General features: G+C 32.2%; 2 protein-coding genes across 3 annotated transcripts in view; one reads left to right on the top strand and one right to left on the bottom strand.

Annotated features, from left to right (window-relative positions):
• Nucleotides 1-13,303, bottom strand: part of LOC134229746 (dynein axonemal assembly factor 9-like) — a 33,280-nt gene extending 19,977 nt beyond the window's left edge. Inside the window, exons 1-15 of one of the 2 annotated variants that reach the window (XM_062711532.1) lie at nucleotides 13,158-13,303; nucleotides 11,520-11,602; nucleotides 11,148-11,238; nucleotides 10,356-10,384; nucleotides 10,254-10,271; nucleotides 9,773-9,897; nucleotides 9,337-9,433; nucleotides 8,937-9,015; nucleotides 8,796-8,823; nucleotides 8,333-8,410; nucleotides 7,900-7,958; nucleotides 3,792-3,834; nucleotides 3,262-3,317; nucleotides 2,702-2,840; nucleotides 2,244-2,307 (exon numbers count right to left, since the gene is read on the bottom strand). In XM_062711532.1, coding sequence (XP_062567516.1) covers nucleotides 2,244-2,307; nucleotides 2,702-2,840; nucleotides 3,262-3,317; nucleotides 3,792-3,834; nucleotides 7,900-7,958; nucleotides 8,333-8,410; nucleotides 8,796-8,823; nucleotides 8,937-9,015; nucleotides 9,337-9,433; nucleotides 9,773-9,897; nucleotides 10,254-10,271; nucleotides 10,356-10,384; nucleotides 11,148-11,238; nucleotides 11,520-11,602; nucleotides 13,158-13,231 — 1,063 coding nt within the window. In that variant the 5' untranslated portion in view covers nucleotides 13,232-13,303. The remainder of the gene's footprint in view (nucleotides 1-2,243; nucleotides 2,308-2,701; nucleotides 2,841-3,261; nucleotides 3,318-3,791; nucleotides 3,835-7,899; nucleotides 7,959-8,332; nucleotides 8,411-8,795; nucleotides 8,824-8,936; nucleotides 9,016-9,336; nucleotides 9,434-9,772; nucleotides 9,898-10,253; nucleotides 10,272-10,355; nucleotides 10,385-11,147; nucleotides 11,239-11,519; nucleotides 11,603-13,157) is intronic. The other variant, XM_062711533.1, reaches the window with a different exon arrangement.
• Nucleotides 13,304-13,520: 217 nt separating this feature from the next.
• LOC134229740 (uncharacterized) lies at nucleotides 13,521-19,106 on the top strand. The gene is made up of 5 exons (XM_062711526.1): nucleotides 13,521-13,636; nucleotides 17,059-17,426; nucleotides 18,118-18,213; nucleotides 18,478-18,604; nucleotides 19,000-19,106. The coding sequence occupies exons 1-5, from the start codon at nucleotides 13,570-13,572 to the stop codon at nucleotides 19,071-19,073; spliced, it is 732 nt and encodes a 243-aa protein (XP_062567510.1). The 5' UTR covers nucleotides 13,521-13,569; the 3' UTR covers nucleotides 19,074-19,106.
• The last annotated feature ends 3,260 nt before the right edge of the window (nucleotides 19,107-22,366 follow it).

The raw sequence follows: 22,366 nt of genomic DNA, 5'->3' as shown, positions 1-22,366 counted from the left end.
TCCTTATCTCCAAACATTTCATGCATTTGTTCAGTGACTATGCTCAAACAAATCAAGTTTTAAGTTGTAAATTCGTCCTTCATGGATTTTACATAAAGAATTGGTTCAGTATTCATTTAGTTACAAATAATTGTCTTTTTTTTAAATTACACAATCAGAAATATTTTAGATGTTGTTACTTTTTTATTGTGATGACTGATGAAACAAAATGTTGTCGTTGTTCTATGTCTTAATTGCTGGAAGTCAACGAAATAAAGAGACACAAAAGTTGTTAAACTTATTTTTTTCTCTCATCATCACAGTATCAATATAGTTATTGGTTTGCTACCATACTTATCAATAACTGATAAACTAAATTTTAGGTTTTAAACCAAAGAAAATTTAATAAACAGAAAATTCAATATTTTGTATAGTAGTTAGATTATGAAAATTATTATATTTCCAATAGAAAATATTGTTATTCATAAGATAAAAGTGATATCCTGTCATAGTGTGAGAGAATGTCAAAAGTCCAGCAACACTCTTGATTTGCCTTCCCTTCACAAATAGTGTTGTTAAAAAATACTCCCTGGTCTGTTATAAGATAAAGTAAATATACCATCCTGATAGACACTGAAGCAGCCACAGTTTCTTCAAATATGCTATTGAAATCCATTATTTACTGGTATAATGTTTTCAATCTTACAATTTCTTAGCTATAACAACGTCTCAACCTTTGACTATGATGTCACAGCCTAGCTATGACACTGTGTTATGAAAAGATAGAGGCAGAGGGAATTCCTATGACTTATCCAAATGTCAAATACATGTATAGTATGAATTGAATGTGTGCAACTGTTCTTGAGATAATGAACGGAAAGTAAATGATGACAGAATGATAAAACAGTTCAACATTATTTGCCCCCGTAATTTTATGGCGGGGACATTAAAATGTAATAAACAGAAAATTCCATGTTTTTTAGTTGAATATGGAATTTATTTCAATGTACAACAGGACTTTATTTTTAATATCTTCATGAGTATATCCTCTCTATTTTTCACTCATGAGACTAGATTATTTTTTTTTTTATTTTCACTTGTGTGAAGCAGCACAAATGAATTAAAAAAAAAATAGTCTCACAATTAATTAAGTGAAATGAACTCAGTTTATATTCAACTTTAAAACTATGAATATCTTCAATATACATGTACTTTTTAGAATTTTTGATACATTTTGAATGCATTTTTAAATTGATTAGCAAAACCATTTTTTTTTTACCTTAATATAAATGTATCTAATTTGGCTACAACAATGAACATACTCTAAAGTAAGGGCAACAACTCCTACATATTTTTCCCTCTACAGTCAACTATTAAATGGAACAGCAAAATTTTTAATGCAAGAACTTTAAATTTGGTCATCCTTGAGTCTGAAATGACTTTCTTTTTCTTCCAAATTGAAATTGATCAAAAGTAAGAAAGAGCATTTTTTTTAGGAAGGAGGTTGTGATTCTTCTGTTTTACACCTCTATCATTTTCATTTGTAAACAACAATGCTCTTTAGTAATACCCACAAAACTTTGATGGAAATTGATACAGACAGACACATAGATAAACAGGAAGTTGACATCTGATTCGTACAAAGATGAATCCCACCATGTGACATGCCAAATCAAATAGTGTACTAAAATTTCAAGCATCTGCATTTACAGTATACAGCAGTAACTAATGCCCGAGAAAATTTGCTGTGGACAGATTGATGGATGCATGGACACACAGCTAGATATACAAGGGTAAAACTGTATAACCCCCTCTCTTTTTGCAAGCCATAAGCTTTACTTCTATTATGCATGCAATAACTCACTTATCCGATCATCCACACACTCACAAGTGCTTTACTATACCCCCCGACTTTATTGAGAAATAATAATGGCTGGATCACTAGCAACTATAGCAGACCCCTGGTAGAGGTTTAATAGTTAGATGTCAAGGATAAAGAACACATTTTTAAAGAAAAGATTGCACAGATTTTGATCCCACTGTTTAGGTCCCTGGGGACAGAAGTAAGAATTCACAGCTTTAGTCCCCCTTCAATTGATGTTCTATCCATACAATAATTCATTTTAGTATCAAGAGAATATGAAAGATGGATGACTATAGATAGGTTATAGATAGACAAGCAGAAGTACATATTAAGCATGTATGTTGCATAAGACTTTCAGTGCAGGCGATCAAATATCACTCAAAAAAATATATTAACTTACCGTTGTTAAAGAAATATGTTCTAGTGCAACAAAGTGGGCCTCTTGGAGATATCCCATGACACACCTGAAATATCAATACACATAAAATAAACCTTGCAAATTATCTAATATCATTACAGAGGCCATTTATAACCTTAAAACAGTCAATACACTTTTCCTTGCAAATATGTGCATATAAATTTTATTTACTGGAAAAAAAAATACCAGTTATTTTATAATTAAACACACTACTTTATCTTTAAATTTCATTAACAGAAAAGATTAAGTTGTGAATATAATTTAGTTCACTACTATAATCATGTGTATTAACAAAATTCAAAAGTTCAGTTCCATCAAATGACACGATGCAAATAGTTCAATTCAAAATAAAATCGAAATGTTTAATATACTTTGTAAATGTTCATGTTCAAAGTGAAATTATAATAAAAATATTTTTTAGACAAAAATGTTCCACACACCATAAACTTTGGAGGTCCATTGTTGACACCACATTGAGAGATTTCTGAATTAACTGTTGTTTTGCAGCGTCGGACATCATCTAGTACAATGCGTCGACTGTTTGTCCCACACAAAACAAAGGGCTGTCTCTGTCTTTCTCTGTAATTCATGAGCATTTTTTAAAAATCAAAGTCATTCTAAAATATGGGTGAAGTCACTTTAAGAAAAGAAATACATATAAGTAGAAAAGGCTCTTACATCACTTTTTGAAATGGAACAAAGGTTGTTAACATTAAAAATTTGGAACATTCCGGCAAAAACTGGCAAAATTAACATACATCTTCATTTTTTTTTTTAAAGCTTGCTTTATTTTTGATTTTCTGATGTTTTGTTATCACCCTTTTAGGCAGAAATGAATATTGGAAAATAATTGATACGGTTGCATAAAAGTCATATCATCATTGGAAACAAGGGCTAGCATTCAGTTTAAAGTCTGATTAAAAGCAATCAAAAGCCCTGGTAGAAATCACTCTCTTTTATAAAAAGGGATGAGATTTTGGCATTTAACACTCATGCTTACATGGTATTGGTTTCCTGGGATGCTACTTTTCCATGTTTAAAATAACTCCAAAGGGGCTAGAAATAAATTAAATTTGAAAATTAGCATTATCCATGATTTATAATACTTTTTTCTTTAGCATAACCTTGATTCTTTATATTTGACCAATTTATAGTTGTTTTTTTTTTTTCAAACAAGCAGAATTGACAAAAAATCAGCATTACTGATTACCATATGATTCAACAATAAATCTCTTTAAAGTGATTATGGTATAATTGTCAACTATACTGCCGATCACTTTTTTTTCATGAGTTATTTTTCATTTATGAGCAAAAGTGAGATGAAATTCTGATGAATTCTGATTTTGTTTTTATATAATATTTCATTATAAAAATAAACACAAGATTGAAATTTGTGCTTGCAGACATTTTACAAAATTACATAAAAATGTTCTCATGAATAGACAGCTGTTTTGTAAATTTCAGAAGTCAGGTCGTACATTTATACCCATGGCCCTGTGAAGGACCAATTTACAGCATTAACATTAGTACCTCGCACACTTTGTTCTCTGTAAGTCTGCCTATCCCAGTAGATCTGTAAAGATAACAATTCATAAACATTTATAACTATTGTAGAAATCATTTACATTATTGGGGTCGACGTTTTGTGGATTGCTTTAATTTAAAGACGTACAACACACTGGGGAGATAACTCTTGCGATTTCAATTGAACGTTTGACGTAACATCAAATTTAACATCAGAAATAAAGCGTCAAAACGACGAGTAAAACGATCCCGATGTATATCAATCATGAAAGAAAATTGGGATATGGGGCTTGGCTGTGATTGTGCGTACCATACTCAATTAATTAGTATTTTTTTATTTAACCCGATTAAACTCCGTAAAAAGCAAGACTTAAAATACCATCCCTTAATGTTTATTTCATTTCATTTCATATACAAAAAATTGTATTTTTGATCAAAGCGCAGCATTTTTTTTTATTCTTAAAATTTTATTTTGCCGAAATTCTCATTATTACAATTGGCTATATAACATTCCGATTAATGGTCTTCATTACAATTTGTGCATACACGATATAAATATTGTTTTTCTTCTTTAATTAAATAAAACAACAATAAATAAACAAAAAACTTGTTACAATGTAAAATCGATGTTGTTCTCAGACCCTTACTGATCAAAGAGGAACAACTCTGAAAATGTAGGAGATGTTTATTTTCCTCCCTTTATTCACGGTTTTCCACAGAATCCAAAGACCTGATAAATCCGAGAATTGAATACTATAGACCTCAAATGCACAATGTAAATATAGAATTGAAAAGAATTGTTTACTTGTTACTGAAATTATCTGCATTCATGAATATCCTATTGCAGCAAATCTTAACTTTGACTTTCTGTCAACAATGTCGGTTCGCATTTCCTCGAATCAAAACAAAACGTAGCCTGTAAGATTTTAGAGAATATCAATGTGCGATTTGATATAAATTGAAATAGATGAAGAGTTTAATTATTGATATTTTGATGTTCATGTGGACGAATACGGAATTTTCATTTTAACTTTAGAAGCGACGACATTGAAAGAAATGCGTACAATATCATGAGGGTGTATGTACATCTAATGCAAATGTCGATGTATCCCCACGGCCACATACTGTCTCGTTTGAAAAGATGACATGAAAGAAACTACAATTATTCCATTTATATCACAGGACAGGAGAGTTGAACATACACCATTTTTTTAATGTATAAAATTAAAGAAACAAAACTTGAATTCGTATCCAGGTTTCATGAGATACTAGGAATGCATAACGCATACGTATATGGACTAGACACTAAAATCTTTCAGTAATTTTTTCCTGATACATATAAAAAGAGTAGTCAATATTTATTCTGCATTCATGAATTTAAAAACTAATGCATACCTCCGGGATTCTTGACGAAATACCAGTATATTTGCACTGTAAACGACGTTTCGTCAAACGCTAAATGGTCTGCGACGCAAAAAAGGAAGGGGTGGGGGTGATAGGGGTATTCAAAAATTGCCTAAAAATCTACATTTAAATACGCTTTACATATGAGAACTTTTAAATTTGTAAGTTAATATATTTTTGAAGCAAAAGCAATATTCCAATTTAATTTTTTAAATGTGTATTTGTAGATTGATATAACAAAGTGATCGACCCCCGTCTGAAAGACGCGTGGGAACGTGTTTTATTGAGAAAGGGGGAGGGGGTAATTTTCCGCTATTGAATCAAAACTGGTCGTACAAAAATTATACAAAAAATTATTAAGATTATTTTTACTACCAGCTACCTAAAGAAAGTTTTTTACAAAAATTAAACGACAGGTTTTTTCACAAAAAAAATTTTGAATTTGAAAAAAACGCAATTTTCAAGACTTAGAAAATTCATAGTTTTTCAGTTTAAGGTCTTTAACCAGAAGTCTCTGTCGAGACTGTAGCTCTACTGGTTTGTACTTATAAGAAAGGATGAGAAAAGAGGCCATTGCCATCAGACCAAAACTGTAGAAGGAGTAGCGTTTTAAAGGAATTTCACAGAAAATTCTATTTTTAGTAACCATGGCAACACCGTTCATCGAAATAAAAAACCGATGCACTATTTTATGTATCTTAGTGTAGTCTACTTGCGTGCCAAGTAATATTGAAATCAGACCAAACTGTAGAAGGAGTAGCGTTTTAAAGGAATTTCACAGAAAATTCTATTTTTAGTAACCATGGCAACACCGTTCATAGAAATCAAAATCCAATGCACTATTTTATGTATCTTGTGTAGTCTACATGTGCATCAAGTTTTATTGAAATCAGATCAAAACTGTAGGAGGAGTAGCATTTTAAAGAAATTTCACAGAAAATTCTACTTTTAGTAACCATGGCAACATCGTTCATCGAAATCAAAAACCGATGCTCTATTTTATGTATCTTAGTTTAGTCTACTTGTGTGCCAAGTAATATTGAAATCAGACCAAAACTGTAGAAGGAGTAGCGTTTTAACACTTTACAACTTACAAAATTGTTATGCAAAATAAACTGAATCCTCACGTCATAGAAATATTACGTTACCATTTCCCCGCAAGCACTTTCTAGCAGGGTACAAGTTTCTCTAAAGTTTAGCGTAAATAATGTCATGACCGAATATTTTAATTAGAAAATAATTTTTCTTATTTTATGAGATTAAGCAAGTATGAAATAGTTGGAATCTGGCAATAAATTGAAGATTTAATGAACTTTTTAAAGTGCGTGATAATGCGTGATTGCGGGGAAACGGTAAATGCGTGATATTGCATCAGAAATAGGAAATGGTTTATGCGTTAAAATGCGTGACTGCGGGGAAGGAGGTTAAAGGATTTTCCACAAAATTCTATTTTTAGTAACCATGGCAACACCGTTCATCAAAATCGAACACCGATGCACTATTTTATGTATCTTAGTGTAGTCTACTTGTGTGCCAAGTAATATTGAAATCAGACCAAAACTGTAGAAGGAGTAGCGTTTTAAAGGAATTTCACAGAAAATTCTATTTTTAGTAACTATCAAAATACCGTTCATCGAAATCAAAAACCGATGCACTATTTTATGTATCTTAGTGTTGTCTACTTATTTGCCAAGTAATATTGAAATCAGACCAAAACTGTAGAAGGAGGAGTAGCATTTTAAAGAAATTTCACAGAAAATTATATTTTTAGTAACCATGGCAACACCGTCCATCGAAATCAAAAACCGATGCACTATTTTATGTATCTTAGTGTAGTCTACTTGTGTGCTAAGTTATATTAAAATCAGACCAAAACTGTAGGAGGAGTAGCGTTTTGAAAAATTGTTTACAGACAGACGGACAGCTAGACAGACAGACGGACGGACGACGGACACCTTACTATCGCATAAGCTCTTCTGGTCTCTGACCAGCAGAGCTAAAAATTGTTTTGATGATATGTATATCAAAAAGATGACTATGTTTTTGTGTTAAATGGTTAAAAGAATAAGCCAATGAAATTTGACATTTATATCTAACCTGGTTTTTTTGAAAATCAAGATTTAAGTAGTTCATTGATTAAAAAATTTCTCTCCTTGTAAACAACTAAAGGGGGGTAACTTTCGGAAGTTCCTGTCCAAAAACCACTCGAACGATTTTGTCCAAAATATGCATACATGCAGTAGATATAGTCATGTACTAAATATACAAAAATAACGAAAATTAAACGACAGGAATTTTTTGGGGTAGGTGTGTTGTACATCCTTAATAGGTTCTTGGGGAAGTGATTTCATATAGTCACTTATGTAGCAAGAAATATGACTGTGTAAACAGTTTATTAATTCCTGGAATATATTAATTCTTGGAAGAGAGGTATCCACAAATCTCAAGGAAACTGAGCCATCTCAAAATGTGATGATTCCATAGTACATTGTATTCTAAATTTAAGTATGCAATAATTCATTATTTAGGTGCAACTCAATTTAGATTACTAAACTCATTACTTATTTGTACAGTAAATCATATTTAATTAATCAAACTTTTTCGAGGGCATAAATTATGAACTTATGGTAAGAAGAAAGAGACATCCTTTAAAAATAAGCAGATTCTTTGGAGATGTATGTCTATTTGTTATTTTATTGGTGTTACTTACATGTTGATGTTCAGATTGTCTATCAAGGTCTGCCATTGTCTTTCAAACTGGGTCATTTGCTAAAATATATGTATATTCCATAAATATTCATCATGTTCCTGTTTGTTAAAATCTCTCTTTCTCACTCACTCTCTCTTTCATGCATTTTAATTCCATGCACGACTATTACTATAAAATTACATTTCTGTGGAGTCAACTTAGGCTTGAGGAAAAAAAATTGTTTTGAAGGAATCTGAATTTCAGATTGATGAAGTGTTGGGTAGTTATAAATTTGAAATTTTTACATTTCATGGAGGACACAAATTCATGTTCCTCTTCATGCCACACAGACAAAAATTATTAATTGGGCAGTAAATGCATGATACATATTTGGATATACCATTAAAAATGAAGAGCTACAGTTAAAAATTTACCTCCCTTTGATTATGCATACCTCAGTAAGGAGAACTTCCATAGCACAAGGATCCATAAGACTGTAAATGTTAGAAAGTTGTGGTCCAACATCAACCACCTGTCAACATACATAGTCAAAATACATAGTTATACAAGTAGTACAGAACAAATCAACAACCTGTCAACATAAATAGTTTAAGAAGTAGTACAGAACACATCAACCACTGCCAACAAAAATAGTCAACATATAGCTGAACAAATAGTACAGATCAGATCAACCATCTGTCAATATATGAATATAAATAGTAAAAATAAATAGTTATACAAGTATGATAGAACAGATGGGATATATTGCTCATTTTGAAATATGTTAAGTAGATATGGATAATATTGTTTTGAAATAATTGATAGATAAAAAATATGCTGAAAATAAAGAATCCTCTTTCAACTTCACAGTCCAATTACAGTGTAAACCACAACTAAAACATGAACACTGTACATACCTCATATTGCAATGTGAAGAATCCACCTCTGTAATTAAAACAATTCACTTGTAACACAACAAATTCTTACACAGTCATAGAACAATTTATAGCAGTGATATCTATCTATGAATTATATAAGTTACCTTAATTCTAACTTACCCTTTATAATCCTCTAATGCATATGCTTGGATGATAGGCCATTTCTCAATCATCATGTGATCAAATTTAGCAGGGTGCCCTGTGAAAAGAAAAATTGTCCAACAAATATACATGTAATGAAATATTATAGGGAAATCTACGGACAGTCATATAAATAGCTTCAATGTATATACAATTAATTGTACCGGTAAATGTATTAAAATTTAATAATTTAGACATATACTTTGTGAAAAATTATAATGTTATACAATACATGTATGAGAAATTTAACTATGAACATTTTAACAGTTTTAACAGTTTTATAGTTGTTAATGAAAATTAAAGTTAATATTTACATCAACAGAAACCTTTTCATTTACCATACTAAAGAATGAAATGCATAATTTGAACGGTTTCTCACCCAGCACATTATGGGGGATACCAACTTTCTTCACACCCTGTACCATGGCTATAAAGGACTGGATTTTAAATTCCTCTGCAGCCTCTTCATCTTCATACTAGTCAAATATACAGGGTATATACAAGGTACAAATCATGTCAAATGTTTCCTATATTCTTTGGCATTTGAATTATATGGTAAAGCTAACAGAAGGTCATCAAATTGTTATCTACACAAACACTGTAAATCACTTTTTTACTAGCCAAAACTTTATTTCTATATAGGTTTGCTTGTGATTTTTTTTTTTTTTTTTTACCAGATATCTGTCTTAGTATAGATCATATAAAATAATAGCCAGAATCTGTGAAAATTTTGTCTCCATTATAAATACCAAATACCTTTCTCATGACAATAAGGTGTCCCTAAAAGTCTGATGATCTACAGTAATAAAACCCACCTCTGAATCTGACAAGCAGTGAAATCGTAGATTCCTCCAGTGTGCCACATATGGTAAGAGGTAGTGATAATTGATAGGGTTACAGTATATGTCCACTTCATGTCTTCTGATCAGCAATATCAAGTCTATAATACAGGAATAAACATATACTGCACTCTATTCAATATGTATGTGATACTAATAAAGAAACAATATACATATACTTTATAAAATTAATAATTATTATAAAAATTATGAACAATTTGTAAATTGACATCTTAATCAAAAACATCTTTATGGAATTGAGTTGTTATACGTATAGAGACCAAACTTGAATTATGACTTACAATTGTCCAAAGAAGAATAAGAAAAAATGTGTATACATGTATTTAATTTTATAAAATTAAAGGTAATACAGGAATAAAAAAACCAAAAAGTTGAAAAACCAAAGTATAACATTTTGTTTTAAGTGTTGGCTTGAACTCCAACATAATACACTTACTAATTTGATCTACAATGTCTGCAAAGAAAACAGACAAATACTAATATAAACTTTTACAGATTTTCTCATAAGTTCATGAAATAAATGAAATTTTAATCTCACCATCAATAACTTCTTCCTCAAAACCAGATCTACAAATAAAAACAAATGCATTTCATACCAGAATTATTTATGAAAAAGACCTTTCACATTAAAAAAAAATAAGATTGATGTATTCATTGGTGCTAAAATTCAAAGTTAACTGGTTTTATGAAATGAGAATGCATTTTTATCTGTCGTCATTATACCAGATATTATACTGCAAATTATTCATGATTATGTAATTTTTTTTGGTGTGTGTGTGGGGGGGGGGGGGGGGGGGGGATGGTAGTGTGTTGATAGTTTTGTACATTTTGCCATCCACATTACAGTCAAACCTTATTATCTGGAACTTGATGTAACAGAAAAATTCAAAATATAAGGACTTGTGATATTACTGTAGATTCCTAAATATACGCGTGGAATTAATTATCACGTAATTTTGCGAGAAGCACCACATGTGAAATTAAATTACTCACCTTTATTTCTTTGGTGCTGTAATTTATGTTAAAACTCTTGATCAACCGTCTATTCGCGAATTCTTATTTTCGCGATTTGCTGTTGAAGAGCCCATTCGCGATAAAAAGTACTTGCGAAAAATAAGGAATCTATAGTATGATTGAATTTCAGTGAACGTTCATTAACTTAAAGGGAACTTATTCATGATTGCAAAGACAATTAAAGATGCATGGACAACATAGCCATACTTTGCACAGAAATTTCAATACACCAAATTAATCAGGCATAAAGTATTCTATCATTTTATATATTCCCAATACTTCTTTTAATTAATACAATTTCAACTAAAAAGCATACTGTTCAAGCTCTGCCTTTCTCCGTTCAAAGAATCCAAATAATAGGTAATCAATGAACTCTGTGCTTCCTTCATGATAACGACTGTCTATTCCTAGGAAGGAAATAAAACAAAGTTATCATTTAACTGTATCATGAAAAAGTATAACATAAAAAAATCAAAGCAGAAAATTGATCATCTTCCCGGACCTAGACAAGTTTACAAAATTGACAATCCTTTTTAATCTAAAACTAAAAATACAAATCTATCAAAAAATGCTTACTGTTGATGCAATTAAAATTATTTATGGTAATCATACTTAATCAAGATAAAACTTGCAATTTTTTACAGTACAGTCAAGCATTTTGATAATTTGAATAAGTAAACAAATATACCTGCAATACAGAGAATGGCATCTGGCTTGTTGTCATGATCTTCGGATTTCAGTAACTCCTGAACTGTCCTTAATCTGGACCCACTTCAGAATAACAAAAAAAAAAAGAATGAGATAAAATTTATTGAACAAAATTTCAGAATAAAATGTAACTCTATATGGTCATTTTACTATGATAATGTCTACATTCAACTTGACGTGTCAGGGATTAATCTAGGGCATATTTATTACTGATATACAGTGTTTTTCCCCTCGAGAAAATTTCCCATGAAGATCTAATTTTCCTCTTTTGATGAGTAAAATATTCCCCTTACAATAATAAAAACCCAAATTTTTTTTCCTTCATAAAAACTGAGAAATATGGTTTTACTTTGCTACTTTATGCACTTAAAATGGTCATAAGAATGCTGAAATTCAATTGGCCCCCAAGAAGGGCTTGCCCTGCACTCGCTCAAGTGGTTCAAAGAGTAGTTTCCCCCAAAACCTAGATTAATCCCTGCATGTACAAAGGCCATAACTGATAATAGAAAGGGTAGTTTCGCCAAAAACCTAGATTAATCCCTGCTTGTACAAAGGCCATAACTGATAATCAGATATAGTTGAAAAAAAAATTATCTGGTGTACATGCAGATTATGTACTGTAACATTATTTGAAAGTTGATCCTTAACTGTCAAATATTGCTGTAGTAATAAATATGATTCTTTGGTAACACTCCTTTTTTCTGAAAAACAATTATTATTATTATTATTATTTTATTAATTTATAAAATCACATATAGTTTCTATGCACTGAATTTCATTCTGTAGTAAATGTGTAAGAGAATGGTTGGCTTTATATGAATGTTCCTATTCACATTCAAAGACAAAAAGATTCTTCTTTGAAAAAAATGATGGGGTGGGGGTGGGGGCTCTGACATCTCCTGGAAGTCATTATGTAACTGATAAATTTACATCACAGTACACTGGTTAGTCACTTTTAATGAACTAATTGATCCCTTTTTTTAAGTTTTGTACATTGTTAGATAAATCAAAAATTTGAATTAATTTTTCATGTTATTTCATATAAAATCCATGGATGATATCAAGGCAAAAAATCGAGAGAAAACCATGGACACATCTAAATTATAGGATAAGGTACATGTATTGTGTATCTTGAGCATGTTGAGATACATAGCTGAAAGATTATGTTGGTACTATGTAGACTTGCTCAAGTCTCTATGTTTTAGTGCTCTCTTTCATACTTTTTGATAATGTCAAACATAGATGTTTGATAACATTTAATTATGACAGAGAGCAGAGGGCAGCAAATACAAATAAGAATAAAGAATTTGTAAAAAATATTTATATATATAAAAAAAAAACCAACAATAAAAACATAGAGAATTTGAGCAAGTCTAGGTCTATGATACACTGCTAAAAGAGATGGTGCTGGTACTCTGAAACAGACTATATATTTATTGATTTTGCTAGACCTCTTTATCTTCCTTGCTACATGGAGATGATTTTAAAAGGGGGGGGGGGTATTTCCTTTTTGAAGCACTGGATAACTTTAAAACATTAAACAGTTTGCATGAATCACACACATTCAACCTGAAAGAAAAATAATCATTGAAAAAGGCCTGAATGGTTGAGACAGTACCTGACAAATGATGAAAATGTATCAAGTTTTATGTGCCTTCTTGCAGAGGATGGCCGTTTTAATTTCTGTGACATTACTGCAGCGTTCTATGCTACGACCACCGTCCGCCATTAAAAATCAACATCCGGTGATAGGAATCTTTTGGTCATGCTGTTTGGCGGTAAAACTGACACAGCAGAGAAAACATGAATGCCATGAATGCTTATATATATATCATAATGATTAAAAGGGAGTTTAAATAGACCTAGTAAAAAGAACAACAATAATTTTGTTTAATCAGAGCAATATTAAGACAAAATAAATAAAAATAATAACCGAAACAACTTCTGTACAACTTATTTGAAAATTTATTTTGAACTGGTTCACCTCAATGTTTTAACAACCAGCAGCCTGACGCCTGACTTTGGAGAAAATGAGGACTATTTTGACAAAATTGGCTGATCAGATTTTGCTATCAACGTACAGACAAATATTTCCAGGTAAGAAGAATTTTCCTGTTATTATAAGACATTCATAGATATAGCATAATGGTATACGCCATGCATTTAATTCGAATTTCCTCAGATCTTAAAAACCTTTTTTGTAGGTACAGTCAAATCTTGTTATCTCGAACTCGATGGGACTTAAAACAGGGGACTCTAGATAGGGAGGATTTATAAAGCTAAAGTATTTTAAAAAGAAAATGTTGTTTCTTCAAAAAACTACGAATCCTTCAAAAATAAAGTCTATGAATCTAATATGTTTTACGGTGTGACCGTTTGGGCGAGCGCAGTTGTACCTTCAAAATACACCTGAAACGTAGATCCGCCACTTCAAACATCAAGTTGCACGAGACATCTAGACTGTGATGTCACGCGAGAGCTCTTCAGGGTTTACGGAAACAGCCGAGCGTCTAGTTGAAACTATAGACGTAGTGCAATTTTTGTCAAAAGACATAGACAACTTTCACATTTACTAAAGTTATTTCCCTTTGCGGGGTCAATCCTTGGTCAACCGACATAAGACACTGTTTTTCACTCTATAACTTTACCAACTTTATGGGTCAGTATCTTAGAAATAAAATCTTTATGAATATTTTCATTATGTTTTTTATGTTGCCCAATACTATGGCAGTACAGGTACAGATCGAAATTGTCCGATAATGTTTGAAGATTAAAAATATTAACAGGTAACTTACAAAGGACAAAGTGGGGAAAATGAGCGTTACGCCAATAATGGGAGATAACTCTTAGGAATGTGAAATTCGTCTATAGATAGTTTTCACTTGACCTAAATTTAGCAAAAGTTACCTCCCGTTGGCAGCCATACTGGAGGTCCAAATGCTCATATTGCTTCATTGTTCAACCAATTTTAAATTTTTATATTTGCGATTTTGAATTTAGGAATCATTATTTTTATGAAGTATATAAATTTTTGGAAGCCTCCTTTATTTAAAAAAAATTATTTAATAAAGATTTTCCACCAAATATTTCTGCTATATTTTCGTAAACTTGGTAAGACAAAGAGGAAAACTCACTGAGTCGACCTTAAATATGGCGACCAACGGGAGATAACTTTTGCTAAAATTAGGTCCATCGAAAACTATCTATTGCAGAGTTATTTTTTGTTTCTTTTAATTTTTAGATTTATACAAACTGAAAGCCTTTCATGCTTTACGTTATTATTTGTTTATTTAGGCGAGAGAAATTTAATTTTTAGTTTTACGGATTTTTTTTTCAAAAAAATTGGGTAGGAGGAGGGGAAAAAAAAAAAAAAAAAAAAAGAGCGAAAGAGACTGCAAGTTTTTTATCATTCAATTAAGATGTGAACAAACCTTTATGTTTTTAACCATTCGAAAGTCTTTCAAAATCCCCAAATACCTGGTACTTTTTATCAAGCTGATTATTACAATTGTACTGACCAAATTATTTTCTGGAGACAAATTTGATAAAATATTTAGATTAAATCACTTTCAGTAAGTATCTCCATTTTTTTAGTTAAAGTATTGCCTTTATCTAATCTCCTTGAAAGCCCTAGGGTATGAACAGAATAAATCAGAAAATGAACCAGTGTATGCAAGAAACTAGCTATTTTTGAAAACGGAAAGGATCATTTAAAAAAAAAAAGATTTTTAAAACAGCAGTAATCGTACAATGATAAAAAAAATGTCATCCATTTTAAGGACTAAAATTAACAATATGTTTTATTTCAATTACATGTAAAAATGGCAAGGTGATCAAGTAAGGCTTACTATTATTCACAAGTTCTGGATTAAATGTTTATCATGTTTATGCAGTAAACAAGCCTAACAACTTAAATAATCTGGTCTTCAAATCAAAATTCCAGCAAACTAATCTCAAAGAGAATAAAGAGATTAATTGAAGACTGTGCATAAGTGGGACTCATTATGAAAGAAGCCTTACTACATACCTTTCTAAAATAATACTATAGACGAAACTCTCTTTACTTTTAATGAGGCCTAGTTGAAATGCAATGCCAACTGGCCAAAAACCTCATTGAGAGTGTGGGGCTCATATAAATTAGGACATTTGTGAATGCTGAAGATGCTTTTAATTTACAAATATCTTCAGAATAACACTGATAAACAAACCAAGCATGGCTTGTGTCTCCATGTTAGTTAATATTCTGTGTGAATAAGACGCTTTAAATTACATATTCAGTGCTGCCATTGTCAAACGTTTTGAAGATTTTATTTGATAAATATAATTTTAAAACCAAACTTTGGTGGATATGAAAATTCCGGATTTTTTTTTTTTTTTAGAAATCGGAAAAAATCGGGTCGGCGGATCCGTAAAACGAAAATTATAATTTCTCTCGCCTTATTCGCGCAAAGGGCATTGGGTAGCAAAGGAATTCTGGGAAGGTTTCACAGAAAAATTTGCTTGACGTATGTACACTACAGATTTCATTCCAAATTTCCTCTTTCTTACACGTTAGTCTATTGAGTCGCTTTGCGACTCTTGCTGCGCTCACTATAATATGTCCATAGTATTTATTATCGATATATTGGTGTTCAGCATAGCAAAGTTTCATTGTTTGTGCTAGGCAAAACAGAAAAGATGGGACAGTGCCAATATACGGGTATGAACATGATGAAGGGAAAAGAAAAAAGTGTCTGTCTGGACCAAGAATCAAACCTGTGACTCTGCATCCCAGGTTGATCAGGTGCTCTTACCACTAAGCTACGCAGGCAAATATCCTTGGCGGCGCATACCATTATATTTCACTCTTCTAATAAATTATTCCAACACTGTCTGACAAACCCTTTGCTTTTTTGCACCTTGCAGGATTTATCACTTGCAAGTCTAAGGGCATTTTTAAATACATGTAGTACCAAATTATGTAATAAATAATAATGTTCATTATTTGTGTAACATTGTATTTACATGTTACACAAACAATCACAATGGATAGTGCAAATGCAGCATTCTTCAAAACAAAACAAAAAATGGTTGAAATTATTATTTAAAATTATAAAAGTTTATAATTCAGTGTTTGAAATAACTGTGCGCCTAACCACCCAAGACACACAAATTTTGCACGTAGTGATGCCTGGCTGGATGTGTAAAAAATTTCCATAAATTGAAATTCAGATATTTGATAAAAACCCTCTCAAATCAACTATTACTGGTTGCAACAAGCAAATGGGTAGAATTCATCAGCATATAGATCCAGGATGGAATATATAGTGAGCTGGCCCCAATCACATTATTGCTAAAATGAACTTATAAAAGACAATAATTTTTTTCGGGCTAGTACATTTTTGGCAGGGCGGACAACTTTCACCAGCAATCAGCCCTGCATGTGACTTTGTCTAGCTAATTTTACAGTGAGTTTCAAACACTGATTATATGGACTGAGTAACATTAATATGAAATATTTTTCATTCACATACAAACAGGATGGTATACCCTGTCATCCAGAACAGTAACAACAAGATACTGGGATGGAGAAAAATTTGTAGAAATGGAGACTCCGACTGACTTGGGTGCTTCTGATGAAGTTCCCAAAGGAGACAAACTTAAAGAGGAATCAGAGAAAATTCTGAATAAGCTTGCAGAGGATGACCCACGAGTGATACCCAGGGCCTCTGTTCAAGGGGCCCCCAGGGGACTGAAATACAGAAAGAAGTACATAGAGGCTTTGAAAAGTAAAGAAAAAGCTGAAGAAAGTTACAGCATTCAAAATATTGAAAAGATACTTAGTGAAATGGTGATAGCTCAGCAACAGAACAAGCAGACAGAGAGAGGGGATGGTATTCATGATGAAGTAAGTGTATTCTCTCTCTCTCTCTGAGAGTGAATTTCAATCTATTGACTGTTTTTTTAGCTCACCCCAGCTAAAGGTACAAGTGAGATTTTTTTGTTAAAAGAGTGTCTCGCATATATTTTGTCTTTTTCTGTCCCTCTGTCTGTCATCTTGTTCACATTTTTGACTTCTCCAAAACCAAGGCCGATTTCAACTAAATATGCCCCAAAGCATCATTGACAGGGTTCTCACTAGAAATTTCTTATCTTGAGTCCCTTAAAGAAAGATTTTTGACATGTTTGAGAAGGTTGAATTCTAGCTAAATTTGCCGAGTCCCATCAAAATTACACTGAGTTTCAACTGCATGCATCAAACCTTTATTTCAACATTAAATGCAATATAGTACATGATAAATGAAAACAAAATATATTCAAGCTGCATAACTAAATACATCTGCAATTATGTGCCATAAAAAAAGTTCAATTTAATGCTGATATAGGAAACAAATCATAATTGCATTATTAAACAAACAGATCACTGAAAGTAGCTTATTTAGATGATCAACTGCACAGGTGACATATGATTAAAGCTAATGAATCTTATCAGTCATCTAGCTGTCATATAATGTCAATTTTGTAGATATTTTGTGGTTCAATGAAAATTTTGATTGAGCTGAAGAGATCTTTATTCTGAAACCTTTGTATTATTGTAGTTTTCACTTATTAAGAATGAGAAACCACCCAATCCATATGCCAAAAAACAACGGAAGTGTATTCTTTGTGAATATGATGTTCATCTTGATTACAAGGTAATTTGCTCATTTAAAATGATAACTGTAGTAGTATGCATTTATATAACGTATTCAGTATCATAAAATAGATAATATTGCATGTAGTTGCAAGTAAAATTGAAAATTAGCACTCCTCGAAAACCATACATTGTCAACCTTGGCTACATTTCAGTTGCCAATGGTTTTCTTTGGGTGAAAATTTCAGTCTTTTCCTCAACTATTTGCAATTATTTATATATTCTGAATGCAAAGTGAGCTTTTCTAATTTTATTGCTTCTGTAGAATGCTCGGTTGCTGAGTCAGTTTGTGTCACCCCACACGGGGAGGATATACAACAGAGGGACCACAGGACTGTGTACACCAATGCAGAAACATGTTGCCAGTCTTATCAAAACAGCCAGGGCATTTGGTAAGATCTGTTCTAAATATCATTCAGTTTTAAAGAAAAGTGGGATGATAGCAAGATAAATAATAATGTTTTAATACAGTAAAACATGGTTATAGGAAACAGACTTATAATGAATTGGTGCTTTAGCAAAGTGATTTTCATCCTTCCCCCGACTTATGAATGCTTTGAACATTTGAATTATGCTTATACCATAGCAAAAACTTTCATCCCTGACATTTCGTTATAAGGCTGATTTACTGTACATGCTTGATAAAAAAATTGATGCTTGGTATTTATTCTGTAGACAAACTAATGCATGAATATGTATTTGCTCTATTAATTAATCTATAAGACCTAAAAAGAAATGAAAGCTAGAGCACAATTTTACTACTTACATACTGTCTTTAATGTTTCAGGTTTCATGCCTTTTCTCAACAAAAGAATGGAATTCAAAGATGATCCTGACATCAGATCAAAAGAGATTTCTTGAACTTATAGATTTAATAAATGATAATACAGGCAATCTTGCTATTATTATTAGTTAAAATGCACAAATTTTATCATAAACGACATATCTTATACATATTCAACCCCCCATTATTAAATACAAGTTGATTTTGTCATGTTAAGTCTCTTATTCATGAAAATCGCTGACATAGCACATAGCAGTGACGTAGAATCAAATTTGAAGGAGGGATTAAACTTATCTGAAAAGAATTCGAAAATAACAAGAAAAAACCCCAATTGTTTTCTGCTGGAGGGGATAAGTTCCAACATCCTTCGGTACTATTTTTAGCTCTACTGGTCAGAGACCAGAAGAGTTTATGTGATAGTAAGGTGTCCGTTGTCCGTACGTCTGTCTGTCTGTAAACAATTTTTCAAAATGCTACTCCTCCTAAAGTTTTGGTCTGATTTCAGTATAACTTGGCACACAAGTAGACAACATGAACATACATCAGTGCATCGGTTTTTGATTTTCTTGAACAGTGTTATGGTTACTAAAATACTAAGATACATTATATAGAGTATGGGTTTTTGATTTTGATGAACGGTGCTGCCATGGTTACTAAAAATAGAAATTTCTGTGAAATTCCTTTAAAACGCCACTCCTCATACAATTTGGTATAATTTCAATATAATATGCATACATGTAGACTACACTAAGATACATAATTCTATTTATTGCTGCCTGTTGCAAAGTTTCAAATCGAAGTGTTCTTATGAGACTGTATAAACTGAGGAGATTCCACAAAGTTTCGAATCGAAGTATTGGGATGAGACCGTATAAACTGAGGTCCCGTGTGGCAGTGGGTGCTGGCATGAAAAAGATTCCTCCCTGCTCAATGGCCCTGAGTGTATAGGACAAAAGTTGCAACTCTTCATAGGCAAGTGGTGGCATCTCCATGTGAGTGAAAAATTCTTGAGAGGGACGTTAAACAATATACATATACAATCTTTTCCTTTGTTATACATACAGACCAGTACAGCTACAGTCTCATCAGAGACTTTTGGTTTTTACACTAACTTACTGCATTAATTACATTATCAAAAAGAGTGGGGTTTTAGTTAACATTTCTATAGTAAAAAGGTTATTTCTGGAAAAAAGTTGGGGGGGGGGGGAGGGCGCAAATATTTGATATGTAGATGAACCATGGTAAGAGAAATACATTGTAAAAAGTTCTTAAACACCCAATTTTTTGTTAATGCCTCCCAAATCTACCTGATTGAAGATCAATAATACACCGCCCGTCAATCGTTAAAAAAGATGTGTTTGTGAAACACTGATGCCCCCGTATGGCAACATAGTGAAGATTAAACTTTTCTTAAATGCAAATTTGGTATCCAAAGTAGGGTCTTCTAACTGTAAATACAATTGTGAAACATGAAAGCCCTATCACCATCTGTTCCATAGGCGTAGTCACAGGGGGGGCAGCGGGGGCACTAGCCCCCCCACTTTCAGATCTGGGGGGGCAAGAGTATGTCTGTGCCCCCCCCCCCACCTTTTAATGAAGAACAAAGTCACAGGTATTTTGAAATAATATTAAACCTCATTTTAAGGCATTTTTTCTATGTACAACAACTGAGTAAGCATTTCTGTTGAAGTAATATAGTTGGATAATGCGGGTCAAAAAATTGGAATTGAAAGTAACCTGCCTTTGAAAAAAAGTTTTTTTTTTTTTTTTTTTGGCTTGTCAAAGAATTTCTGGACTTGAGCCCCCTCACTTTTAAGTTTGTGACTATGCCTCTGTGTTCCCAAGTTATGGCCACACTAAAGTTTTTTCAAAAGTACAGAAATCTTCAAGGTCAGAAGGTCAAGGTTATTGGTATCCAATAAAAGGTATTTCCACAAAGAACACATGTGTGAAGTATGGAAGCCCTAGCCTTAACCATTCAAAAGTTATGGCCAAGTTTAAAAAGATTTTAAAAGTAGGTTAAACTCCAAGATCAAGGTCAGAAGGTCAAGGTTGTTGGTATTGAATTACATGTAAAGGTCTTGTCAAAAGAATTACATATGTGGAGTATGAAAGCCCTAGCCCTTACTCTTTAAAATTTATTACCAAGGTTAATGTTTTTTCATAAGTCTGGAAATCTATCAATAAATACTCTTGCCACAAAGAATACAGATGTGAAGTATGGAAGCTCTAGCCCTAGCCGTTCAAAAGTTAGGGCCAAGGTTAAAAATTTGTAAAAGTAGGTCAAACTCTAAGGTCAAAGGGTCAAAGGTCTTGATATCAAATGAAAGGTCTTGTCACAAGGTTAAAAAACATAAAGTATGAAAGCACTAGCTCTTACCCTTTAAAAGATATGGTCAAATTTTGATTTTTTAAAGTAGGTCAAATTCCAAGGTCAAGGTCAAAGGGTCAAAGCTCTTGGTATCCAATGAAGCGTCTTCTCACAAGGATTATATATGTGAAGTATGAAAGCTCTATAGCCCTTACCGTTCAAAAGTTATTGCCAAGGTTAAAGTTTTTTTTATTAATAGTGCATAAATCTCCAACGTCAAAAGTTCAAGATTGGTGGTATCCAATACGAGGTCTTGTCGCAAAGAATGTATATGTGAAGAATAAATGTCCTGGTATCTACTGTTCCAAAGTTATGGTCAAAGGAAAAATTTGGAATTTTTGTGTAATAGTGGGTCAAACTAGGTCAAGGTCTAAAGGTCAAATTTGGTGGTACCCCAAAGAAAGGTCTTGTCAAAAGGAATACACATGTGAACTATGAAAATCATAGCTTCACTAAATCAAAAGTAATGGACAAGGTTAAAATTTGCGGACAAACAGAGAAAGAGAGAGGGACAGACAGACGGACACGACAAAAACTATTATATTTTACCCCCTGAACCTTCGTTTATGGGGGCATAACAATAGCTTCTTTGATAAGGCCATTCCAAGTTTTATCTATGTATAGCGTCTGCGTGCACCTTGTTTTTGAAACCCCATATAAGAAAAAAACATGCAAAATCAGGAGTCCTGAAATTAATTAATTTAGTCTAAATTTTTTAATTTTGTCAATTTCTCCAAATAATTCTGTACAGAAAGTTATATTGGGTGTATTTTAAACATTTAATCCCTTGTTTTTGCTTAAGAATAGATATTTCTTCTATCAATTTGAAAGCAGTTTAGTTAGATCAAATCATTTGAAGGGCATAATTTTTATGACTTTTAAGCCTGTGTTTTATGTTTTGGCTTGTGTGTTTTTTGCGGTTAGGTAGGTAGGTTTTTAAAAGATCATTGGAATGGCCTAATCTGAGTTTGCATGTTTTGAAAATAATTACCTGCATGG

Source organism: Saccostrea cucullata, unplaced genomic scaffold (genome assembly GCF_032062105.1).
Source record: "Saccostrea cucullata isolate Sc308-1 unplaced genomic scaffold, CSIRO_AGI_Scuc_v1 ctg287, whole genome shotgun sequence".
NCBI classification, from domain to species: domain Eukaryota; kingdom Metazoa; phylum Mollusca; class Bivalvia; order Ostreida; family Ostreidae; genus Saccostrea; species Saccostrea cuccullata.
This window is presented reverse-complemented; position numbering and strand designations above follow the sequence as displayed.

Coding starts and splice junctions, on each gene's coding strand:
- LOC134229740 (XM_062711526.1), top strand. CDS start 13,570: ATGAGGACTATTTTGACAAAATTGGCTGATCAGATTTTGCTATCAACG. Junction 13,637..17,058: donor GTACAGACAAATATTTCCAG/GTAAGAAGAATT, acceptor ACATACAAACAG/GATGGTATACCCTGTCATCC. Junction 17,427..18,117: donor GGGATGGTATTCATGATGAA/GTAAGTGTATTC, acceptor GTATTATTGTAG/TTTTCACTTATTAAGAATGA.